Raw genomic sequence first — 26,836 nt, 5'->3', positions numbered from 1 at the left:
AACATCTATACAGCAGCCAATTTCTGGTGATAAATTGAAAATTTAATATATCTTACAATTTTCTGCAAAAAAAGCAAATTAATAAAAAACAAAGAAAATCAATTTAAGAAATAGAAAATTTATTTCTAGCGAATATATGCGTTTTAATTTTTATCAGTGGGGCATTATCTCATGTTTTCTTTTTTTTTTCCTCATGATATTATGATCCAGGATTAGAAAATACCTTATATTTACAAATCTCTTGCAGAGGGGAAAGATTCAGGCCAGAGATGCTCGTCTCTCTCTCTCTCTCTCTCTCTCTCTCTCTGAATTTTCAAATCCAGTCACAAATCATAAGATCAGATGGGGATGAAATCTGAGGTAATCAAATGCACCCCAAGAGTAAAATTTGCAAACTGTTGAATCTATATTTTAGGTTCACACGAAATATCATATTTATATACAAGGTGCATCAAGATCACATTCCATAAGATCTAAGATGACTACTAACAAATGCTTTCCTTGGGGTAAGGGTGAAATTTTATGGCCTGCGACATGATTCACGTACAAATCATACAACATGAATGAAGCAAAAAATACAAAAATGAAAAAAAAAAAGGAAATGGGAATAACGATCAATGAAAGCCCCCTTACCATAAAACAGGGGTACTATTATTGGAGCAAGTGAATTGCTCAATTGCTTCCAGATACACTTTCCAATACAATGGTCTATTTCCTCATTAGATGCCGATAAGTCCTGCCGCGTATGATGCGGTGCCACATATACATGAATGACTGCTTAAGATTCATCTGCATCAGTTCCTGCACAAGCCTGCACACAAAGATCATGAATTAACCTTTCTGCAATGGACCACAACTCTCAACAGCTAGGTCGGCACAATGAGCCAAGCTAGCTCGGCTCGAACTTGTTAGAAAGAATAAATGAGCGGAGCTTGAACATAATCTTAGGCTTGATAGACAAAAACAAACCAAGCTTGAAAGGCAATCGAGCTCAATTGGCCGGATTAAGCTCGGTTCATATAGTTAATAATGTATCTAAATTTAGTATATGTAGATATTTTGTTGACAATATGCACAACAAAAAAGGTTTCACCCTAACAGTTAAGGCGTTGGACATTCATACAGGAGTGCTGGGTTTGAATCCAGCAGTCTTTGCTTTAAGCACAAAGTTTTTAAAGTAGAGGTGATCAGCTCGAGCCAAGGCTGATCATGGATATATCCTGTTCAACCTCAAGCCAAGCTTGAACAGACTTTTTTTTTACAAGCCGAGCTCAAGCCAGTCTGAGCTCGGCTCAAACCTGGCTCATGTGCAGTCCTATTCAACAGCTAATGACAATGACACAACTCACCATCTGACAAGGCACCTCTGTATAGCACAGGAAATTGGACGGATGTAGGGTGGGTCACGCTGAACATACAGTAAACCAACCTGGGGAAAACCAGGGAGTGAAAGCATTAGTAGGATAATAATAATAATAATGATAATAATGATAATACATCTGCTCTCAAATGTTGCATAATTCATGTTGAAATTACCTCCATCAATGCAGTGGCAGAAGGATCACCCAGTATTTCAAGACTATATTCACCTAAATAGTTTACCTGAATATATAGAGTATATTAAGAACATCAGCCAGTATGAAGTAGCACTCAAGTAACATTCACAGTTTAAATCAGATAAAGCAGTTGCAAGAAAAAAGCTCTAGACCCCTTCATTCGCTAACAAACAGTTGGAGGTAGCACTTTTGTTGCAGACAAATGCAGTATTTCAAAATAACCTCATGGATACCTGATATCCATTTTCATAGACATAAGCCCTCAGTATCTCAATAATAAAGATGGGCACGACAAGGATGTGCAATGTAGCAATACACTGTAGTCGATATGCATGCAAACATCTTGCAAATGCTATCAAATATGGTCCATATGGAGACATGATTGACTGCAACACTTGTTCTTGTAGAAAAGAAAAAGGGGTATAGAGAGACGTCTTAATCTTGTATTAGGTCTAATCTCTACATGTTTAAATAGAGATCAGCCTTAAGAAAGAAATTACATATTGGTCCCTCATTATTTAGAGAATACCAAAATCAGACTTAAGTAAAACTTTAATAAGAAACACTTTAAGAGGTAGACTTATTTTAACACTCCCCCTCAAGTTGTCATGCTCAGCTTGCCGCAACATTTTGAGAAACTGGACCTGGCAAGAGGCTTTGTAAAAATATCTGCAACTTGATCCTCAGAGATTACATGCTTGGTAGATATATGTCTAGCTTGAACCATATCTCTTATGTAGTGGCAGTCAATTTCAATATGTTTTGTCCTCTCATGAAATACCGGATTATTTGCTATATATGTAGCCGCCTTGTTATCACACATCATCACCATAGGAGATGAAACCTTCACTTGAAGATCAGTCAACACAGTTCGAACCCACATCAATTCAACTGCAGTTTGGGCCATAGCCCTATATTTAGATTCGGCACTCGACCTAGCGACCACGGTTTGCTTCTTGCTTCTCCAAGAGATTAAGTTACCTCCCACAAATACATAGAATCGTGTAGTAGATTTTCTATCCTCTACAGACCCAGCATAATCAGCATCAGAGTAAGCAATTACCTCCAGAGTACCCCTCTTCTTGAATAATAACCATTTTCGAGGGAAAGATTTTAAATACCTGAGTATCATCATTGTAGCATTTCAGTGTACCTCTATCGGTTTGTCCATGAATTGGCTAACCTTGCTTACAGCCACAGCAATATCAGGTCTAGTCAGTGTCACATACAGTACTTCCCTACCAACGAGCGATAACTCCTGCTATCGACGGGTTTTGACCCCTCGCCTAATAAATGAACTTTGTGATCCATGAGAATATTTGTTGGTTTAGCTCCCAACATTCCTGTCGCTTTTAATAGATCAAGAACATACTTCCGTTGAGACAAAACCACTCTCTCACTGCTCCTGGCCACTTCTATGCCCAGAAAGTATCTAAGCAGACCAAGGTCTTTGGTAACAAAGATGAGCCTTTGTAGCTGCAATCTCTTTCATGTTATCTCTTGTAAGGATGATGTCATCCACATATACCACCATAACGACTAGGCATGAGTTAGTTTTCTTAATAAATAATGAGTGGTCTGACGCTGACCTATCAAAACCAAACTTTGACATCACATCAAACAACTTTTAAAACCATGCATGAGGACTTTGCTTCAGCCCATATCGCCTTTCTTAATTTGCACACCTTCTGACACTCCCCCTCAACCTCGAACGCAGGAGGTTGTTGCATATATACTGTCCCAGACAGATCCCCATATAGAAATGCATTCTTCACATCTAGTTGACACAAACTCCATCCATGGTGAACAACTACCGAGAGAACAAGACGGTTGGTGCCCATCCGTGCGACAGGAGAAAATGTCTCAAAGAAATCAACACCATATGTCTGAGTATAACCTTTTACTACTAACCTGGCCTTATATCTTTCAATTGAACCATTTGAGTTGTACTTAATGGTATATACCCATTTGCATCCAATGATGTCTGCATCCACTGAAGGATCAACAAGATCCCATGTCTGTTGAGATAGTAAAGCATCAATTTCATCTTGCATAGCCTGCTTCCACCTGCTATCGAGAACGGTTGTTTGATAATTCAGATGAATAGTTTCAGCAGATAAAGCTGAGATAAAAGCTTTCATCAGATTACCAATTTCGGCATCTGACACAAACTGAGACATAGGATATAAGGTACATTGTCGTGTCCCCTTTCATAGAGCTATTTACCTGTTATCATCAACATGAATGTCATTGCTATCAAGAACACTTACCTCAGGAGAAGAAGATGATAGAGGCACTGGAGGAGGTGGAGCTATGCGCGCATACACCAATGGAGGATTGTGAAACCGTGAGGTAGGTGGAGTTGAAGGTGGAGTTGGATTCGGAAATGAGGGCACCGATTCCAAAGAAAAAGGAGGAACAGGAAGAGGAAATGAGTCATCTTGATCAGTTTGCAACTGAGCACCAGTACTGGAATAATATGGAATAAACTCCAAGAAAGATACATCTGCACTGACATACTCCCGACGGAAAATAGGATCATAACATCGATACCCTTTCTAATCTTTGGAAGGCCTATAAACATACACTTAGAGGCTAATTTATCACGGTCAGGTCTGAGTCTGTGCACAAAACAACGCACCCAAATACCTTGGGCGAAAGAGAGAAGAGAGGCACATTAGGATACAGGATTTGTAAAGGAATTTGGTCTTCCACGAATGATGAAGGCATGCGGTTGATCAAATAACAAGTTGTGATAACCGCATCACCCAAATATGAAACAGGAACATTGGATTGAATCATAAGGGTGTGGGCTCAAGGAGGTGCATGTGTTTTTGCTCAGTCACCCCATTTTGTTGGAAAGTATAGGCACAAGAGGTTTGGGGTTGAATGTCATGGTCTCGATAAAATTGCAATAGTGGTTTGGTTTTAAACTCAAGGGCATTATCAGTGCGAATAATCTTGACAACAAATTCAAACTGAGTCTTTATTTCAATAACTAATGACTTGAGGATACTAGGAACTTCAGATCTTTCTTTTATTAAGAACACCCAAAACAACTTAGAAAAATCATCAACAATAACAAGGTAATAACGACATTGGGTCCTGGTAGGAATCTTACTGGGACCCCATACATCCGCATGAAGAAGTTCAAAGACCTTATGACAGGACTGACTTTGACTAGAAAGAAACGAACTCCGATGATGCTTGCCCAACTGACATGCTTCACACTGGAATGATGTAGTAGACGGAATTTGAGGAATGACACGACTAAGCTTCGACAATGAAGGATGTCCGAGACAACAATGCCACTGAATAGGGCTCGAGGAAGAATCGACTGCAGCATAAATGTTTCCCACAGGGTAATGTAGATAGTAGACTCCATTTTCTTCATAGCCTCCACCAATATTCTTCCCCGTCAGCAAATCCTGAAAATGACAACACACAGGATCAAATATCACTCTACAATTTAGCTTTTTTTGTAAGGCAACTTACTGATAATAAACTTTGAGGAAATGAAGGAGCATGAAGGACATTTTTCAACTGCAAAGAAGAGGATATAGAGACATTTCCCTGACCAATAACTGGGGAGGAACTACCATCGGCTAAAGAGACTCCCCGATGTGCAGTAATAGCTTTTAGATCTGAAATTTTTTTAGAGTGTCCACATAGATGCCTAGATGCACCAGAGTCAATAATCCACTTACTATCACGAGGGGAAAGATGGTCTCCAGTAGAGTAGGCCACACAAGCAACAGGAGAAGAGAAACTTGAAGGACGATGAGAAACCAGCTCCTCATATTCTGCACGACTAAGAGTGATAGATTCACTAGGAGAATTGGTTTCATGCTCCACTTCTAGTTTTGTAACATTAGCTTTTGGAACATTCGGCTTCAATGGAGAAAATGCAGGTCGTCCATGTTTATCCCAGCAGCTTGAACAAACGATCAGATCCAAAAGAATATGCTGGTCCACAACATATGATCAGATCGACTTATTTTACGACAACCAAAACAACAAAACACACAAAAAAACTGACCCACGACAAATCTGGTCGTCACCCACATCCACGACAAAAACAGGTCGCCACCCACTTCACTACAACATTATTGCATTGTACCTGTATCCACCAGATTTGATTGACCGAAACCCATACTTCCACATCGACTTTTAGATCTGAGTCATGACTTTTGTCAGACTGCAGATCTGTTATCAGATCTATACCACTTGATTCCAAAAAAAAATTCGAAGACACCTTAGGTCGGGTCTCCTTCACACGATCTGGTACCCTTCACGCATGCTTTGGCGCAGACCCAAAAGTCACGCCCCTTCACGCGATCTGGTACCCTTCACGCACACTTTGGCGCAGACCCCAAAGTCACACCCCCAAGGTCGATGGCTCTGATACCATGTAGAAAAGAAAAAGAGGTAGAGAGAGACGTCTTAATCTTGTATTAGGTATAATCTCTACTTGTTTAAATAGAGATCAGCCATAAGAAAGAAATTACATATGGGTCCCTCATTATTTAGAGAATACCAAAATCAGACTTAAATAAAACTTTAAGAGGTCGACTTATTTAACAGTTCTCACATGTGATGGTGTAAATGGTGTGTAGGATATGGACTGATCGAGCTGGATATGAAATCAGATATGAGTTCACCTAGCCATAACTACCTAAAATGAACCATATCGGTGTCTGCTTCATCTGAGATGTAGATGGACACAGACTACCCCCAAAGCAACCTGTCTTTAGTCTTACCAACAAGTTGCAACAATTCAATGCAAATGAGTAATAATTTATTCACTTAACTGCAATGAAAACTTCAACACAAGAATGAATACTGGAACAAATCAGCAACTGGGAGACTAGAAGTGACTTAGGTCAATCCCATTAAGTAGTAAATAGACCCATGCAAGCCATTTTCCCTTCTGATTCAGGAAGAGACCAAGGCCAAATTAGAATACCTAAATTCACAGTTGGATTCTCAAGGATTTAAATGCTAGAAATGAAATCAAAGAAAGAGTCTACCCATCACTAATCAAGAGATCACCATATTTTTCTGTATTCAGAATGAAATCATGGGGATTGACCAATTCAACATGATACCCTCACACAGAATATGAACTGCTCTGACTGAAGCAGTAGTGCAGTACCAATGACAATCTAGTTGCATCATAAGAATAAGAATCAAGTATGCTCATTTTGGCAACACAATAATACTGAATGGAATCAAGATTCATCATCAAATCCATCATATATTGAAACCAATTTATGAAAAAGGCATATTCTAACTGCGAATTACTTGATAAGGGAACCAGCCCAAAAAGTAATGCTTTACAACCGCTGCCCCATTGGATGAAGGAAAAACTAAACAATGCAAGTAACACAAGAACCATGAAAATAAAGATGGATTCAAATGTGAGGGTGTCTGCATGACTCCCATCCAACTCCTAGATGCTCAACCAAATAAAACTAGAAGGATAATAGATTGATAAATTTACCCCAAATTCAGCATTAACTAGGGACTCAATAAAATCTATTGCTTGAAGCTTGGCCCATTGTAAACGCTCTAATTTATTATCTGCACGTGGAGGGTGTCTCCAAGGGGCTCCAAAACACAATATCTCCTTAGGAATTTTCCCATTATAAGCATCAAACGCAAATCTTTCCAGGATGAGCAATGCTGATTCCATGCGAGGGTTCACAACAGTCACCTATTGGAAAATAACAGTCATGATCATGCAAATAATCTCCCACAGATAAACAACAAAAAATCATTAACGTCAACATATAAACAGAAAATATATGTATGTTAAACATAAAGAGATTTTTATAAACAGGATATTTTTCCACCTAATAAAAATCACTCTCCAAAAAAAGGAGCAAAACCTAAAACTCAACATAAGAAAGTAGTAATACGCATGAGGATATAATATTTTCTTTATGGAACACGTACATTTAAAAATAACACTAGAAAAGGTCAACTTACTTGTAAATATGCAAGGTATGCATCTACAATGTCTTCAAAATTGTCTTCTTTAACATCCTTCATGCTCCTAATTTCAAAAAAAATGAAAATGGTGATAACATCTGGATGAAGGGATCAGATAATATGAACAAAAGAACAGGCACCTACAGTTTAGGCCCTGAAAGTAAAAAAGTGAAAATGTCAATCGTTTCCATGACAGAAGTAGCATACCAGTTATCAAGTCAGATTCAAACACAAAATTAAAATATTCCACCAGACACAGTAGCTCTATTAATTTCAGTGTATTCATCAACGATTCAACATGTATTGAGTCATCATAGCTGCTATTTTCGTAAAAGATTCTCCCATGGATGAACAGAAACTGAATACTCACTTGTCATACAAGCTTTGCTTAAGGGCAAACAGTTCAGAAAGATGTCGAGGGTTGGACCCTAGTACATCAGCAATCACCTTCCACTACATGTCCAATAACCTGAAGTCAGCTATTAGACAAACTGTGCAGATAAATAAACATGTATGAGAGCCCAAGTTGCTTTCAAACCACAAAAGCATTATAACATAAGTTAACAGGACCTGGTGCAGCTCAAATCAAAACATTATAAAAGCAATTAGAAAAGAATGTTCACCTCAGCTTCACTGAAGAAGTCAGTGACCATATGCATTTTAGCTTCTTTCAGTGTCCATCCAAATGTCTTCATTTCAGGATTATGTACAACAAAAACAAAAACTCACCAAATTAGTTTAAATCTATGTCAAAATAAATGGCAATAAGAAAAATAATGGCTGCTATCAAGCCTGCAGAAGAGATGAAATCAGAGAGAAGTTTCACTTAATACCTCACGGGAGATGAACAGCTCAGAATAGCCAAAATCCCTAAATATCTGGTATGAATAATAACTGACAATGGAAAAAGAAGAGCAGCTATCAAAATTAATTATCATTAAATTCCTAAGTGTTCAAAGTACCAGAAACACTATGCAATAACCTCAACATTTTCTTTTACTTGGGTAAGCGACAGGCTTGGTCTTTTGCTGAACATGCATGTGCATCACATAAAGCTCATCTCTTGGCCATTTTTCCTTTTATCTTGATGGATGGTGCTGTCCACGACTTCTAGCCAAGTGGTTAAAGATGTTACTAAAACTGACCTGACTCAGATGACTCGTGAATTGGGATTTAACTATATTTAAGTGTAATATTTAGTTCTTTCAAGAGACGACTATAACTATCCCAATGTCCTAAAATTCCTTGCATCCATACCTGTGTCATACTGTGTTTCCATCCATATGGCACATCATCTATGTCCCTGTGTCTTAACATTGACAAACTTACTAGTTGCAACCATACTTTGTGCATATTGTGTTCCCATTCATATGTCCAGGCAACAGCACAAACACTTCACTTGGTATGTGTGCCCCATATCGACATGGCACAACACTGTTCGAGACACCGGACAAACCATGACACTTCATTGACACAGTCAAACATGTGTCAGACATGGTCAACACCGTGTCCTTAACTTTATCTGTTTCTTTTTATTATCTTGATTATTTGTTTATATTTACTTGTGCAGTTTTTTAGTTTGTCACTGATCAGATAACATTTCAATTTTCAACTCACCTTCATTGTTATAATGATTTAGAATTGTTGTTCAAGAATTTGTACTTGTCTGTGTCTCTGTGACACAGTCCACACAAACCTTCAAAAAGTAAGAGTGGTTGCTAAAACTTGCATATATAGTAACCATGCATATAACTAACAATTTCATGGTTGTACATCAAGGAGATGAAATGAGCTAAGATAACACAGACATTCAACAAGAGAAATCCCATTAAAAGTATCACATGAACCCTGTCAGAAGCTCACTTCAGAACAATTAACATGCACAAATTGAAGTAGCAAAATTTGGAGTGAGTAGCTAATAATGAACAAAACTCAATGATTCAAGTTCTAATCCATACCCGTCCGAGGTCACAAGCATGATGGGCAAGAATCTCTCATTCACACCCAAGGTCACCAGTCTCCAAAGCAGATTATCATGGTACATAGCTGCAGTTACCATTGGATAGTCTGCTAAGGTTGCCTTCCGCAGAACATCTATATTGTTTATCACTAGCTTTGGCTGTTCAAAAATGAGGTTGAACAGAAGTAAATAAACAGTTTATAAGGGTCATAGAACAGAATAGTAAATAGTATCATACGTGTATAGCACCAGACAGAAAAAAACCAACATTACATATTGAATTTTTATGAAGAGAGGAAACAACAAACACAACAATTTGGATAAAAATGAGTTTGTGAAATAAATATAAACTCAAAACATATAAATTTAGTTATATGGGTTCAGCATGCATAAACCAAATGCCTTAAAGCTGGGTGTTGCAAACAAGAGACCATACAGAGAAAAGGTACTCCATTGGCAATGTCCATGAAGTACTATTTATTTATAAATATAAAAAATACCTCGTTCCTAACAATCTAAAGTTATATCACATGGATATGGTGCACGGATACAAAACACTAAGCAAGAAGAAGATGAATACTCAACAGGGAAAATGAGCAGGACACTCTAGAGAAGCTTCTGTTTTTTTTAGATAGGCCTCTAGAGAAGCTTCATTGCACACTAATTGAGAGATTACAAGATTATAAGGGGGTCGACCCCTCTAAGTCACTACAAGACAAGCTGACTCTACAACAACCTAAGGCAAAAATACTAAAGTGCCCTTATAAATAATTATATGTACAAGATAGTAAAGAGGTACCACAAACAGAGTAAAACACATATATTATACTACACTTCTCAATACAAAAAAGGATACAAGGACATGGGAATTTTACAAAAAATAGGACATCAAGATGCAATCATTAAACAATTAGGATACATAATATGCATTTCCAAATATGAGCACGTAAGATTCCATGACTCTAAATTGCAATCTAGACTGCCAAGTTAAGGCATGATGACTAAGAAAAAAAAGATGAAACCATAGGCATCATACTTATATTTGACCATGTCCATTAAGCATTGTGGCACACCTGATGTGTGAATCAGCAAGGACCACCTTGCAAGGCTAAATACTCATGGGTGGCCAATAGCTAACTGGTACTATGAGAGAAAGGTGAAAAGAACCACCACGACGGAGCAGGTGACAGGTTCATGCTGATAATCAATGGACACAAGTCCGTGTTTGCAGAACATAAATCGTAACAGTTAAAGAAGAAAAGGGAAAGAAAAGAAGAAAACGTGCTATGTGCTTGGTATTTCCATCCTTACCCACTATATGTTGTACAACAAACTAAGGTCCTTTCCATCTCCAGTTTCCAAGAAAATGAATTTCAGCCATTGCAGTTCCACTAAACAATTTATCATTTCGTAACATAAATTATTTCTAGCAGCTTCAGTGTGCATAAGAAACCAAATTAATTTTTTTCATGGCAGTTATCCTTTGAATTTACATTCAGTGTAAGTGCTGCAGAAGTAGAGGATAAGGTGTACTCCCAAAACTACATGAAAGTCCATTATCGCGAGTAATTTTATTAGATCTTTCACAAATTGTCGAGAATTATATAATTGGATGGAAGCTCATAGAAGTCAGTCCCCAACCAGATAGGTGTAATTAAACCCTAGTCATCATTTTGATCTCACAATGATTGTTAAAAAAAACATCATGTATCTGCCTTTATTTAAGATAAAATGCAGCTGCTAGCAACAATATTCATTTAATTTGATTTTTTTCTTTTTAGATGTTCCTATTGTGATAAAATGGAGGCCAATAATGGCTTGAAAATTGGAATGAATTCCAATAGAAAGACAAACCACACAAATGGCATTCTAAGGGCATGGATTTCAAGATAAATGAAACCAAATCCTATAAATGAATAGAATCATCCCGCCTTGATTAGCCACAAAAGGGAAAAAAGGAAAAGTGAAACTGTAATGCAAGAAAAGAGAGCCAAAAAGTAAGTTTTAAAAAAAGTAATAGAGAAAATAGAAAGGGAAACTAGAAAAACATTCAGCAACTGCATCACGCACACAGATACACACATGCATGCACACACGGGGACACACACACAGACAAGGTGATAAAGGATAAATCCTAAACTATGATGAGCAGACAAACATAAACCAAAAGAAAGAAAGAATGCAAACATAACAAAATCCAATAAAAAATGAACTTAATCAACCTAACAGAACTCACAAATCGTTGGAATATGTGAAGACACATATCAGGGGAAGAAAAGTCATTTGAGTTAGAATCTTATTGAGGGTTTATATGGGTCGACCCCTTTAGGGGTGCTGATATAATTCTTTTATTTATTGTGTACTCTTTTGTAATTTGTCCCTATTAGAGATGTGATATATAATACATGATTGAGGTGCAGCCCTTCACCGAGAAATCAAATCAAAGGCTAACCAACGTGTTCTCTCTCTCTCTTCTATCTTATATCTTCTATATGCTACAGGTTTGGGGGCCAATTTAACATGGTATCAGAGACAAGATACGTGGATCTCGCTAGTTTCAGTGTTGAATAAAAGGTCATCCTATCTCCCTTCTCCTTTTCCACTTCTTTTCTATTCCTCTTCTATAATCTACTCATTTCTCTTAATATTCTTGTTGATTTTGATATTTCTTAATCAGGCATATTATCTTCTTTAAATCCCTTTGTTTGATCCATCAGTCCTAATCCTTTTATTTCTTTCAATCTTTTGTGACCCAACTAACATTATCCTAATTTTTTCTTCTCCTTTGACCGTTTTTACCTGGATCTTTATTGTGTCCATCTGTTTTTTTTCCCAAAAAGAATCTTTTTTTTGAACTAGATTGTTAGGTCGATTCCTTGTGCTTACATCATCTTATTGGGAACCGTGCCACCTTTTATTCTTATTTTTTCTGGTCCTATGGGCCTTAGTAGCATTGTGTATTGTTGTTCTAGTTCATAACCAAACCTGATATATCATTGGTCTAAAAAAAACGTGAGACCTTGTTTTCAGGCCCTTTTGATATGGCATCGTCCTCCAAGAAATGATGATATTAATAAGTTTTAAAATAATGAAGATGTTAATGATGATCATCCCAATAATAAGAGTATAGAACCTTTTAACAGTCGTACTAAAAATAGTGATATAGTAGATGAAAGATCTACTAAAGATATATGTGTTTATACCCGATGTGGGCAGAGCAACCCTCAAAATGTATTGGAAAAATATTCTTCTCTTGAAGAAAAGACCTTAGATAGTAATTTAGAGATTGATCATAATTCTCCTATAAAAGAATCCGGTCTTAGAAGATCTAACCGTACTTCCATTCCACCCAATAGGTTTGTGTCTTATGACTCCTTGTTCCCAAACTATAGAGCTTGCTTAATAGCATTACACTCTTATCATGAACCATCTAATTATAATGAAGTTAAAAACTTCTCTCATTGGATTGAGGCTATGAAAGTGGAACTAGATGCCCTGATGAAAGCCAAGACATAAGAAATAACTATTCTACCACTAGAAAAGAAAACCATAGGTTGTACATGGGTGTTCAAAGTTAAAACTAAGAGTGATAGAAGTCTAGAGAGATATAAAGTAAAGTTAGTAGCCAAAGGTTATTCCCAAAAATATGAGATTGACTATGAAGAAACATTTTCACCTGTAACTAAGATGACTAGTGTTAGAACTCTCATAGTCGTTGCTTCCATATAAAAATGGCCTATCTATCAACTTGATGTCAAAAATGTCTTTCTCAATAGAGAATTAAATGAAGAAGTTTATATGGATCCTCCACCGGGTTTTGATATTAATAAAGGAAAAATCCTTAGACTTAGAAAGGCCTTATATGGTCTCAAAGAGGCTCCTAAAGCCTGGTATGATAGATTTAATAATGTTATGACTCATTTAGGTTTTCATTCTTGTTATACTGATATTACTCTTTTTGTTAAAAGTATATGTATCAATATTATTATTATTCTACTATATTTGGATGACATGATAATAATAGAGAATGATGAACAAGAAGTTAATGAAACTAAAAATGTTTTAAAAGAAAATTTTGATATGTCTGATTTGGGATTTTTAAGATATCTTTTAAGTATTGAAGTTGCCTACTCTCCCAAGAACTATATTCTCTCTCACATGAAGCTTTCTGTTAATATTTGTATCAAGTCTGAGAATAGAAATAACACGAAAGTGAATACTCCTGAAGTTGTCAATGCAAAGCTAAGGCACGAAGATGGGACACTTTTGGAAGATCTTACTCCATATAGACAGTTGATTGGGTCACTCACTTATCTGACTATTACCAGACCAGACATAGCTCAGCTCATGTTGTTCACTCTGCTAGTGAGTTTCAGCATGCTCCAACCACCATACACATGAGTGTGTTAAAAATTCTAAGAATATAAAAGAATTTATAAATAAAGGGTTTTTCTTATCCTCATCCACATCGGATATACTTGCTTATACCGATGTTGATCAGAGTTACCGAAAACGCCAAAGGCATTGGGGAAGCATGCTTCCCTGAGACGCGTTTTGGAAGCACGAAACATCGCACTTCCAAAACACGGTAGGAAGCACAAATTTTTTTTGGGAAACACGCTTCCAATTTTTGGGAAGCTCGCTTCCCCCTCACTTCCTAGGTTGCTTCCGGTTCATTTCCTAGGTCGTTTCCGAGACGATTCTTAATTCACTTCTAAGTCGTCCCACAATTCCTGCTTCCTAAAATTTTGAAAGTGTCTCGCTTCCCGCTTCTGCTTCCTGTATCGCTTTCTGCTCCCGCTTCCTCGACTGGCAACTCTGATGCTGATTGGGGAGAAAATCCCAATGATAGGGTTTCAACCACTGAATTTTGTGTTTTTCTATAGGACTTCTTGATTTTGTGGAGGTGCCAGAAGTAGTTGAAGGTTTCACTATCATCTACTGAAGTTGAATAATAAGGCTACAACTATGTCACATGGGTGCAGCACTTTCAAAAAACTTGGGTGCAGGGCGGCGGCAAATATATATATATATATATATATATATATATATATATATATATATATATATATATATATATATATATATATATATATATAGTCCAAAAGTTGGATATAAATGACCTTGGGTGGGTTGACCGCACCCAAGGTCAAGTTAATCGCACTGGGTGCTGCACCCGCATTGTGTCGCATCGACGCGAGTGCGGCACCCAGTTGGCTGAGTCCCTGTGACATAGGGCTACAACTCCGACAACTATGAAACTTGTATGGCTAAGGAATCTTCTCAGAGGTATGGGAATAGACATATGTAAACCTTCAAAGATTTGTTGCGATAATAAAAGTGTTATCTACATTGTCAGCAATCACACCTTCCATGAGAACACCGAGAATATTGAAATGGACTACCATTATGTACGAGATGAATGTTTGAGAAGAGTTACCGAGCTACCATATGTTAATTCTAAGTACCAACTTGTTGACTTCTTCACCAAAGCTCTTGTTGCACCTCATTTCATATTTCTACTTAACAAACTTTCAGTGTGTACACACTGTAAGTTTGACGAGTGGTAATAAAGTGTATAGATATATATATATATATATATATATATATATATTCTTAAATGTAAAGAATATATATAATTACCAATAGAGGCATTTTGGTCATTTCAACTCATGTAACTAGGTCGGTCTAATAGTGACAAGTTAGTTAGTTATATTTTTATTTTCTAAATAATGTAATTAGGTTAGCCATTGAGGGGCTCTATGGAAAATATCCAGAGTTGTTGGGATTGCTCCCAACGACTATAAAAATAGTTGTTGGGAGCTCCCAAGACTCTATGGGAACTCCCAAGGCTCCTTGTCTCTTGTATTTTTATGTATAAATAGGGACACATTGTCCCCATTCATGTTATGCTTCTAGCTAAGCATATTATCAATAAAATTCTTTATTTGTTACATTTGTTGCAAGCACGAGTTGGCTTTTTGTGTTGTTCCTAGTGAACTTTGTGATTGTGAACATTGAATTGTGCTTTTGTGTGCCCTTTGTTGGCTTGTATTTATCTTTCACTCATTTCATTACATTCTTCCTACCCCGAATCAAGGTTTTGGTAATAATTACAATCGGCCCAATGCAAATTATGGGAGTAACTACAACCCTATGTCATGCTATATATGTAGTGTGTAATCACCTTGTTGAATATTGTCATGAGAAGATGGGTGCAAGGAATAACAGTGGAAATTTGGGAATATATAATTCTGGTTATCAAGGGGAAATGAGAGACCCTAATGACAAAGATAGCAGCATTAATAATGTGACTCATTCCCTTGAAAACATGTCTATAAATGTGCCATCACAAGCACATGTTTGGTTCATTGATAGTGGGGCTGCAAATCATGTTACCAAAAATTCATGTACTCTTTTCCATTATTCCCTATTGTGGTAAGGGTGTTGTTATAATTGGTGATGGCTCACGGACACCTATTACACATGTTGGATGTGCTAAAATCTCCTCAACTTCTGGTGTCCTTACTCTTAAGAATGTCTTTCTTGTCCAATCCTTTAAAAAGAATCTGATTTTCATTTCTTAGTTGGGTGATGACCTTGGTATTTCCCATGGTTGTCAGTCGAGGAAGCGGGAGCGGGAAGCGAGGCACTTTCAAAATTTTAGGAAGCGGAAAGCGTGGGACGACTTAGAAGCGACCTAAGAAGCAAGGGAAAAGCAAAAAAAGAAGAAAAAAATAAAAAATTTGAAAAAAAGAGGGAATCGTGGCGGAAGCGCGCTTCCCAAAAAAAGGGATGCTCCCCCGCGCATTTTGGAAGCATGATGTTTCGCGCTTCCGAAACGCGTATCAGGGAAGTGCGCTTCCCCTACTGTATAGGCGCTTTCGGTAACTCTGGTATTTCCTGTGTTTTTACTCGTACATATGTTTTCTTGAAGGACCAATCTGGGACAACATTCGTTAGAAGAGATCGCCGAGGAGAACTATATGTAATTGACAATGGTGGGGTTCCGTAGAAGTTTCTTTCTTATGTCGTCAATCGTTTTGGGTATGTTGGACATAAAAAAGTTGTTTATTTGTGGCATCATCGTTTGGGACACTGTTCAATTGAGTCTTTAAATAAGTTACATAGAAAGGGATTTATTCCATCAGTTAGTATTGGTTTTGGTCCTTTGATTTGCCATGATTGTCAGTTGGGCAAACACACTAAACTTCCTTTTCAGTCGAGTAATAATAAAAGTTCTTCTATTCTTGATCTTATTCATACTTATGTTTGGGGACCAACCCCTACCATGTCTCTTTTTGGTTCATGTTATTATGTTGTTTTTGAAGATGATTCTCTAAATTCACACGAATTTATTTCCTTAAACATAAATCAGAAGTTTTTATAAGTTTAAGAAATTTAAATCCTATGTCAAAAATCATTTTAGTAGGCAAGTTCATGAGCAGCATAATGAGCCATTCTTTGTGTGTCAGTCTCTCAAAATCAGCATACCACTAACAGAAGTTCAGGAGCAGTCATATGTTGAAGACGAGTTTCAGCAATTCATTGAATTAAATAGAGAAGACAGTCCCAAGACTCCCAACAAGCCACTGAAATTCAAGATGATCAGACCAGCCTTGCACCTGAAAGGGAACAACCTCAGAAAGAGCTCATAACATGCACAAGGAGAAGAATAAATACAGAGAACCAGCAGGCACAGCAGCAACACCGACCAATGTCCAGTATATCAAATGACGCAGCAGCAAGTCATCCTATTCAGCAAGAAGAATTGAGGAGATTCAACAGACCCAAGCATCTGATTCGGAGGTTTGTATCTTACAAAAGTTTCACAATTGATTTTCAAGTGTTTATCATCGAAGTATTTAAAGCCAAAGAACCAAATAATCATGGTGAGGCCATCAAAGACAAATGATGGTTGGAGGCTATGAAAGACGAGATTGAACTTGAAGTCATGTATCAAAACGGTACGTGGTCCATTGTTAAGAGGCCCAAAAGCAATAATGTAGCGGGCAGCAAGTGGGTGTATAAAATTAAGTATAAATAGGATGGAAGTATAGAATGATTTAAGGCTAGGTTGGTTGGTAAGGGCTACAACCAACAAGGTATGCATTACGAAAAAATGTTTAGTCCAATAGCAAAAATCACCAATGTAAGAATTGTATTGTCACTTGCATTATCATTTGACTGGCCAATATTTCAACTAGATGTGAAAAACACATTTTCGCGTGGTGAGTTGAAGGAAGAAGTCTATATGGAGCAGCTTATTGGGTTTCTACAGGTGGATCCAAAAAGGTATGTTTGTAAGTTGAATCGTTCTATTTATGGATTAAAGCCGGCACAAGAAGATGGTGTGAAAGTTTCTATCATGCTATTAAGGAACGTGGATTTGTGAAGGTTCCTGTTGATAATTCACTGTTTATATATAATGGTCATGATGGTGTCATAGTCATCCAATTATATGTAGATGATATCGCAGTAACAGAAAGTTCAAATGTGCTTATTCAAAATATCAAGAATTTTTTTAGTAATAGATTTAAAATGAAAGACCACGGTCAACTCAAATATTTTCTGGGCATTGAAGTTGATAGGAGCTTTGATACAATGAAGTTGTCACAACAAAAGTATGCATATGACATGTTGCAGGATGGTAAGCCCATGGACACACCAGCATGTATGAATAGAAAGCTGTCTATGAATGAAGGTACTCTTCTTGCTAATCCGAAAAGATATTGTAGTATGGAAGGAGCTTTACAATATTTGACCATTACTAGGCATGATAAAGCTTATGCGATGAATCAGATTTGTCAGTTTATGCACTCATCCACAGATGTTCATATGGAAGCCCTAAAGCGGATAATGAGGTATGTTAAAGGGTCACTTAATCAAGGTTTGTTATATTACAAAAATGATCCAAGAAAGTTATGTGAGTCATGTTATTGGGTATTCTGATGCTGAATGGGCTGGAGATCCAGATCAAAGGAGATCTATGTCAAGATATTGTGTTTATTTGGGAAAAAATTTAATATTCTGGAAGAGCATAAAACAGAAAAGCATTGTTAGATCTAGTACCGAAGCAGAGTATAAAGCCTTGGGCAGTTTAGTCACAAAAAATCCTTGGGTGAGAGATTTTCTCAAAGAGTTTGAGGATTTCAAGGTCTGTCCTATATTGTGATAATAAAAGTGCTATTGCACTTGCTATAAATCACGTTTTGCATGATAGATCCAAACACCTCCAAATTGATTTCATCAAGGACAGGATAGAGTCTGAAGAAGTAGAGACCAGATTCAATGACTCCGAATCAGCAAGTAGCTGATATATTCAGAAAGGGGCTATCGAGGGACAAACATAAGTTTATGAAAAGCAAGTTATTCATGACAGATGAAATGCATAACTTGAAGGGGAGTGCTGGAATATGTGAAGACACATATCAGGGGCAAAAACGCCATTGGAGTTAAAAATCTTATTGAGGGTTTATTTGTAATTTCTGTATGGGTCGACCCCCTTAGGGGTGCTGATGTAATTCTTTCATTTATTGTGTACACTTTGTATTCTGCCGGGTTGTGATATATAATACATGATTGAGGTGCAGCCCTTCACCGAGAAATCAAATCAAGGGTTAACCAGTCTGTTCTCTCTCTCTCTCCTCTTCTCTTCTATCTTCTATCTTCTATATGCTACAGGTTTGGGGCCCATTTAAGAAAATCACACTCAATAATTAAAGTTTACAGCAGATTTAAAAGGGTCTAGCGAACCAAGCCAATGTCACACTCAACCATTAAAGTTTACACCAGCGTAAAAAGGTTTAGCCAACCAAACCAATGTTATGAAAAGATTATTCAGACAATCATCATGACAGCTGACGTACAGATTTATCATGTTGCATGATATTGTGTCATACAGAATGAGTGTAAAAGAGCACAATGAGAAAATGTAGAAATTGGAGAAGCCGTAATCTTTAAAATTAGAATAAAAAAAGATCACAAAAGGGGAAGGACGTACATAATAAAAAAATTACAATATAAAGCTTGCACATAAATAAATAGTTAATAAATGACACATAATATTTACAATAAAAGACAACTATAATTCATGAATAACACAGCAACACCTATTAAGCACGTAGTCTGGGGAGATATGCACATATATTCAAAGAAAGTGACAAGCTACCACAAATAAAAACTATAAATATAAATACACTGAGAATATCAAACATTATGAATAAGAGTATAACAAGTCCGAAATAACAATGAAAAAGAAAAAGAGCTTCAACAAAACAGTAAAGATAAAGTCCCTTAGCCACTATTGTTAATGTGTTCAACAATCATGAATAAGATGATGTTTCCTTCTTCAAAGTCATTCATCTTCTAACCTTGACCCTACATAATTATATTGGTTTCTTCACTATCTGTATCTTCACTTGCAGTTGCCTTCAACAAGTGCTGTCCAACTTACATCTGAGTATTTTGTTGGTGCCAAACAATAGGCAACAACTAGACATTAAACAAACTTTGCCAATGCTTTTGCTATCAATGACCAGTCAAACTCAACTAATTCTAGAAACATAATTTAAGATACATGATATAGAAATTATCAAAGGTTCTTTTTCTATTACACATCCATCTGTTATTATTGTGCAACACTCAATTTTCCAAAATTCCAAATTCATTTGACAATGCTTCATAACTACATCCAAGATCCAACCCCTTAATGCATGGCAGGAGAGCATCTTATGACTGGGCCTTGTAATATCATTGTTGTTAAATTGTTGCATTAAATAGTATACAATCATTAAGAAGAATCAATTTCCATATTTACCTACACAATCATCTACCAAAACCCACGACCAAGTGGATAAAGGCTAGGCTTGGATCCTTGCCCCCAAACCACACTCCCTAAAACTCCCTCCTCTTAATATCACCAGGTACATGTACATCAATTCTAGTCCTGTCAATGGTTACACCACTTCTCTTTGAACTTGAACGATCATCCACTTAGAAGTCATCCCCAAACAGGTAACATGTAGGCTCTTAAGGTCATTCAGGCAGCACCTTGCCCGCAAAGCACCCTCCCTAAATTGCCTCTCAGCATGCTTCAATTCTACTCCAGCCAATGTCAAACCTGGCCTTTGAACTTGAACCACCTTCTCAATAGGGCTATTAGCATTAGCTCCAGATCGAATAATGTCTTCAACTTCGTCAATAAGCAATTTTTTCCTATAATTGGAATGTATATTGTTATTGCTTCCTCTCATGTCCTTGCTTTTTTTATTTCAAGTAAGAATGTAATTCATTTGCAGCATTTGGCAGATCTTTAGAGATTTATGGAAAAAATAGGAAGGTAACATGGTCAATGCAAAATATGACACCTTTTTCCAAATTTTTGTAAAACATGTTTTTTGAAAATAGAAAATGAGGCACCATGCTTTCATCCTGCAATCTGTAGGAACAGATGAAACAGATTCCAATTTTGAACCTTATTTATAGATGAAAATAACCTTTTTTGGGGTAGGTATCATGAAAGTGAATGTCAAAAGGTACTTATAATCAGTTTACAATACGAGTTTAAAGATAAACTAAAGTAACCTAAGTTAATGGGATGCAGGTGGAATTTGCCTATTTTCAAGACAGCAGGCGTTGAAATGTACTGTTGAACTCTGTTTGGAACCCTTGAATTGGAGGTGCATTATGCTTTCCCCAATACCCTCTGCCACGTTTCAAGATCATTCATGACAGGATGTTTTGGCAACTCCATCCCAATAACACATTTTGGCAACATATGGAAATGGTATTTCTATCTGAATACAAGGCTCTCAAACTGTGCCTTGGAAAAGAGGGTAAAGCATGGTAAAAAAATTACTACCTCTCAACTCCCAAATGTATAAGATTTAACATCACCAGGTACAACCAAGCTTCCTAACAGATTTTTAGGCAATATTTAGTGCCTTAGGAGGAGTGCGTAATCCTCCCAGCTTTGTTTTGGGTGTGAAAAGTCATACGATCCCATTGTTCTATAAAAAAGGCAAAATGATCAATAAAGAAAAACACACTAGAAAACACTTAGTTTTGATTATATATTGACTAATATATACATATCTATCTATCCATCTATATGTGTGTGTTTTATGTGTAGACTACATCAAATGATAGAATGTGATACGCCACTGTATCATGCAATTAGGCACGGTACGCCGTTTTTTCCTAATACAAGATGTGTGATAGTCTTTTGAAGCCCTAATGCACCACTCTATTGTATATGACTACAACAACAACAACAACAACTACGCCTTCATCCCAAAACAATTGGGGTCGGCGATATGAACCAACAAAGAAAATCATTCTGGGTCTTCCACATGAATCCTTCTCCTCCATTCATTTCTATCCAATGCCACGTCCTCGGTGAGGTTCAAAGCATTCATATCCTTTCCTATCACCTCCATCCATGTCTTCCTAGGCCTACCCCGACCTCTTTTAACTAATATATTTTCCCATTTCTCTTTTCAATGGGTGCAACGCCTACCTTCTTACGTATCTCCTCGTTCTGAATCTTATCTTTTATTGTATTTCCACACATCCATCTCAGCATACGCATCTCAGCTACACTCATTTTTTGAATATGATGTCTCTTGGCAGCCCAACATTCCGTACCATATAGTAAAGCGTGCCTAATAGTCGTCCTATAAAACTTTCCCTTCAACCGCAATGGCATTCTACGATCGCACAACACTCCATTTGCACTCTTCCATTTCATCCACCCAACCTTTATCCTATGATTTACATCTCCATCAATTTCTCCATACTTTTGAATGATAGATCCCAAATATTTGAAAGAATCATCCACCGGTATTTCTTGCTCACCAAGCTTCACTACACTCCCATCTCTATTCCGTTGCTTACTAAATCGACATTCCATGTATTGTCTTACTCTTACTCAACTTAAAACCTCTTGTTTCCAATGTCTGTCTCCATAATTCTAACTTAGCATTAACCCCAGCTCTAGACTCATCAATCAAAACAATATCATCAACAAACAACATACACCATGGCACATTTTCTTGAATTGATCTCGTAAGCTCATCCATCACTATAGCAAAAAGGAAAGGGCTTAAAGCAGATCCTTGATGTAACCCAACCGTTATAGGAAAATTGGATGTCACCCCTCCCCAAGTGCGGACATTGGTTACTACTCCTTCATACATATCTTTAATTATACTAATGTACTTGAGAGAAACACCTTTCTTCATCATTGTCCACCAGAGAACGTCCCTAGGTACTCTATCGTAAGCCTTCTCCAAATCAATAAAAACCATATGCAAATCTTTGTTCCTCTCTCTATTTCTCTCAATAAGTTGTCTAAGAAGATGTATAGCTTCCATAGTAGATCTTCCAGGCATAAAACCAAATTGATTCTCCGATATCATGACAACCTAGACTCAATCACCCTCTCCCAAAGTTTCATAGCATGACTCATGAGTTTTATACCACGATAGTTTGTGCAATCTTGTATATCACCCTTATTCTTATATAGAGGCACCAATGTACTCTTCCTCCACTCATTAGGCATCTTATTTGTCCGTCAAATCTTGTTAAAAAGATTTGTCAACCATTCTAAACATTTTTCTCCCAAGCATTTCCAAGCCTCGATAGGTATACCATCTGGGCCAACTGCCCTTCTTGATTTCATTTTCTTCAAAGCCTTTGCAATTTCTTTCTTTTGAATCTTTCGCATGAAGTCACGATTCATCTCATGAAAAGGAATGGAAAAGTCTCCAAGATCCTGAGCATGACTTCCATTAAATAGCTTATCAAAATAATCTTTCCATCTCTCCTTAATCTCCTCATCTTTGACTAAAACCCTTTGTGTTTCATCTTTGATACATCTAACCATACCCAGATCCCTCAATTTTTTATCTCTCATTTTTGCAATCCTATAAATATCCTTCTCACCCTCTTTGGTATCCAACTTGTCATAAACCTCCTTATATACCTTATCCCTCGCGTTCCGAACTATTTTTTTAGCTTCCTTCTTTGCTATCATATACTTCTCCAAATTCTAATTATCACGACTTTTACTTAGATTTCTATAACACTCTTTTAACCTTAATAGCTAATTTGACATTCTCGTTCCACCACAATGTATCCTTACCTAGCGGTGCACCGCCTTTAGACTCACCCAATACCTCCTTAGTCACCTTTCTCATGCCACCCGCTATCTTATTCCACATAGATTCTGAATCCTCCTCGAGACACCAATCAACTTCCTTAACTACCCGCTCTACAAACATTCCTTGTTTAGCTCCTTTCAGTGCCCACCACTTAATTCTAGGATCTATCCTATGTTTATCCCTTTTGCGGCATTGTCTAATTCTAAGATCTAAAATTAAGACTCTATGTTGTGTAGCTACACTTTCTCCCGGTATAACCTTACAATCGATGCAACAACTCCTATCTCTCTTTCTAAGTAGGAAAAAATCTATTTGACTCATATTAACCCCACTTTTAAATGTTACTAGGAAAAAATCTATTTGACTCATATTAACCCCACCAAGTGTTTGCTAAGATCATATCATAGGACAAACCAAAATCTAAAATCCTTTCTCCACTATCGTTTCTTTCTCCTATACCATAACCTCCATGGATACTCTCAAATCCATCCCTACTAATGCCTACATGCCCATTAAGGTCACCGCTGATGAAAAGCCTTTCTCCATAAGATATCCCTTGTACTACTCTATCTAAATCTTCCCAAAATTGACGCTTAGTGGAATCATCTAAACCTACTTGAGGTGCATAAACACTAATAATATTAATAATATTCGTACCTAATACTAATTTAATAAGTAAAATCCTATCACCCTTCCTACGGACCTCAACTACATTATCTATAAACTCACGACTCATAACAATCCCTACTTCATTCCTATTCCTATTTATTCCTTCCTATTTATTCCTGTATACCAAATCTTATATCCCCAAGGTTCTATCACTTTTGCTTTCTCACCTACCCATTTGGTCTCTTGTAGACATAAAATATCAATCTTTCTCCTACACATAACATCTACTAACTCTACCAACTTACCAGTTAAAGACCCTATGTTCCAAGTGGCTAACCTAATTTTATGGTCTTGGACTAACTTCTTTACCCCCACCCGTCCAACAAAGTGAGGGAACCCTTGCCTATTTGACACCACACCCGGGCGCCGGTGTGACGCGTCGCTTCCGGGCGATGACCTAGCAACCCTTGCCCATTTATCACTGCCTCCGGGCCTATAGAGTACAGCGCGTCGCTCAGTAGGGAACGCCCCAACGAAATTCTCATATTGGTTCATATTCATAGGGTATGACTAAGTTTTTATGATGGCTGTCATAGGCCTACCGCAACCCCCCTCCTTTATCCGGGCTTGGGACCGGCAGTGTATAACTAAACAGTTATACACAAGCTATTGTATATGACTAAATCCGATAATTACAACACTGAACTAAATTCCAGTCAGTACAATGCCATCAATCTTCATGTGGAAAACAAGCCAAATTAACCATGAAAGTCATTATAATCCAATCAAGAATAACTAAGCCAAGACGGATTTAAAGCAATACAATGCTTAAATTCACAAGCGTCTGCGGATGGCAACTGAAACAAAATATAATACAAGAGGAATACAAGGAGTACGACTAGTTTCACTAGGAGCAAGAATTTAGATGCGCTGCAGAAAACATTCAATACCAAGCAGCAAAGAACAATAAAAGCAACAAAGTCCAACCTGGAAATACCCCATGTGTGCCGCTGCAGATAACAGTTCCAGCAGCAGCAATGGCCAATTGGTCGACAGATTAGCCAACGAATTAGAGTACTTTCCAGTGCGGTTCAGGTTCTCCACGGCCTTTGCCATCCATCGCTCATGGACGGAGAGCACCTCCTTCGCCAATCGCAGAGAAAGCACCGCTTCTTTGAAGTACGATAACTCTTCCACCGTTTTCAAATCAAGCTTCCCGGTGCCAAGCAATGCCGTGTTCCTAACATGCACAGAGCCGCTCCCGGGATGCAACGCCTCGTTCCAAGCACCGAGCTCCGAGAGATGCTCGCGATACCACTCCTCCCAATCGCCGACCGTTTCCCTTGAAGAGACGGCACGCAGGGCCTTCCTCCACAATGTCGCCGTCGTCTCCTTCTCCTTCACCTCCGTCTTGCCCACAATCTGACGAAGGGCGCCGTCGATGCCGTGCCATTTCTTCAGGGTGGAGAGGACGTCGTTGCCGCCGATGCAACCGATGCGGACGGCTTTCTGGGCGAGGTATTCGAGGCTCTGCTCGAGCTGGGACCGGAGATCGCCGACGCTAACCGATCCCATCTCCAGCGCCCATGGCTCGTCCTCGCGGCTGAAGTCGACGTAGGCGGTTACGTGCGGAGGCCTGTTCCATGGATCTAGCAACCCTAGAAAGAAAAAGGAAACCCAAATCAAAACCAACGAAGAAGAAGAAGGGAGAGTTAGGGTTAGGGTTTACGGTGGAGGATTAGGGTTTTCTTGCCGGCGCCGCGGGGGCCGTGGAGGATGAGAGGGTTAGCGACTCTGTGGTGGCCGGCGTGGTTGTTGAGCACGGTCTCGAGCAACGGCCTAGGGATGATCTTCCATTGCCGTCGCATCGATGAAGAAGAAAACGACGACGGCGGTGGAGAGGATGGAAGGGGAGGAAAAGGAAACCCTAGGAAATCCGCAGAGGGGAAAAAGAACGGAGAGTGGAAGGGAAAAGTATTTCTCGGGAAAAAGGGAGAAATGCCGGGAAATTCAAAATGACCGCCGGTAGGTCCGATAATTTCGGAAATAAGGACGTCAACGGATCGGATGTTATCCGATATCCGACCCGAATTCGACCCCAATCAGTTGGATTCGGTAAAGAAAGCCATATCTGATTAATAATAGGGTCGGGTCTTGGGTTAGAATTTCTTAGCTATATCTAATGGATATCCGAATCTTGTTACATATATGCCAGTTTCCGTATTATCTTTTCTGCATCCGAATCTGAATCCTACTCCGGGTAACATATCTGATCGGTATATGGGATTAGCCACATCCGACCGGACGAGCCAAGCTGATTCAACTCATGTTAAGACTCATAAAATAAGCTTTGACAATCTGAATAGATATTTGGCTCAGCTCGGCTATTATAATCCAGTTAAATATAGTAATATATATATATAAGGGAGAGAGTCAATAAAATATAAGAACGGAAATGTGAGAACTATAAATATGGGCATTTTCAACAGTTTTTCTTGCAAATTCAACCATGTGGATATGTTTTGTATGGGAATTTGCTAGGAATCAGCCAT

At 37.9% G+C, this 26,836-nt stretch overlaps 1 protein-coding gene across 2 annotated transcripts; it reads right to left on the bottom strand.

Moving 5' to 3' along the window:
* Positions 1-304: 304 nt before the first annotated feature.
* LOC149845619 (uncharacterized) lies at positions 305-26,262 on the bottom strand. 2 transcript variants are annotated; one of them, XR_016430456.1, is made up of 12 exons: positions 26,014-26,262; positions 25,272-25,942; positions 9,509-9,669; positions 8,384-8,444; positions 8,174-8,239; positions 7,921-8,003; positions 7,548-7,614; positions 7,060-7,272; positions 1,537-1,602; positions 1,350-1,429; positions 634-811; positions 305-527 (listed from the first exon to the last, which is right to left on the bottom strand). XR_016430456.1 is itself a non-coding variant. In XM_089997681.1 (11 exons), exons 1-11 carry the CDS (start codon positions 26,150-26,152, stop codon positions 709-711), a joined length of 1,710 nt encoding a protein of 569 aa, XP_089853807.1. In that variant the 5' UTR covers positions 26,153-26,262; the 3' UTR covers positions 305-708. The 2 variants fall into 2 exon arrangements, 1 of the variants encoding a protein (XP_089853807.1); XM_089997681.1 differs by having other exon boundaries at positions 305-811.
* Between the last annotated feature and the right edge of the window lie 574 nt (positions 26,263-26,836).

The sequence above is a fragment of the Nuphar pumila genome, chromosome 2 (assembly GCF_984573655.1).
Source record: "Nuphar pumila chromosome 2, dmNupPumi1.hap1.1, whole genome shotgun sequence".
Classification (NCBI taxonomy): domain Eukaryota; kingdom Viridiplantae; phylum Streptophyta; class Magnoliopsida; order Nymphaeales; family Nymphaeaceae; genus Nuphar; species Nuphar pumila.
This window is presented reverse-complemented; position numbering and strand designations above follow the sequence as displayed.

What these genes read in the sequence shown, in the direction of transcription:
- LOC149845619 (XM_089997681.1), bottom strand. Translation starts at nt 26,152, where the DNA reads ATGCGACGGCAATGGAAGATCATCCCTAGGCCGTTGCTCGAGACCGTG. An exon ending in CACACATGGGGTATTTCCAG is followed by an intron (nt 9,670 to 25,271) that starts GTTGGACTTTGT and finishes ATTTTTGAACAG; the next exon opens with CCAAAGCTAGTGATAAACAA. An exon ending in ATGCTTGTGACCTCGGACGG is followed by an intron (nt 8,445 to 9,508) that starts GTATGGATTAGA and finishes TTCCATTGTCAG; the next exon opens with TTATTATTCATACCAGATAT.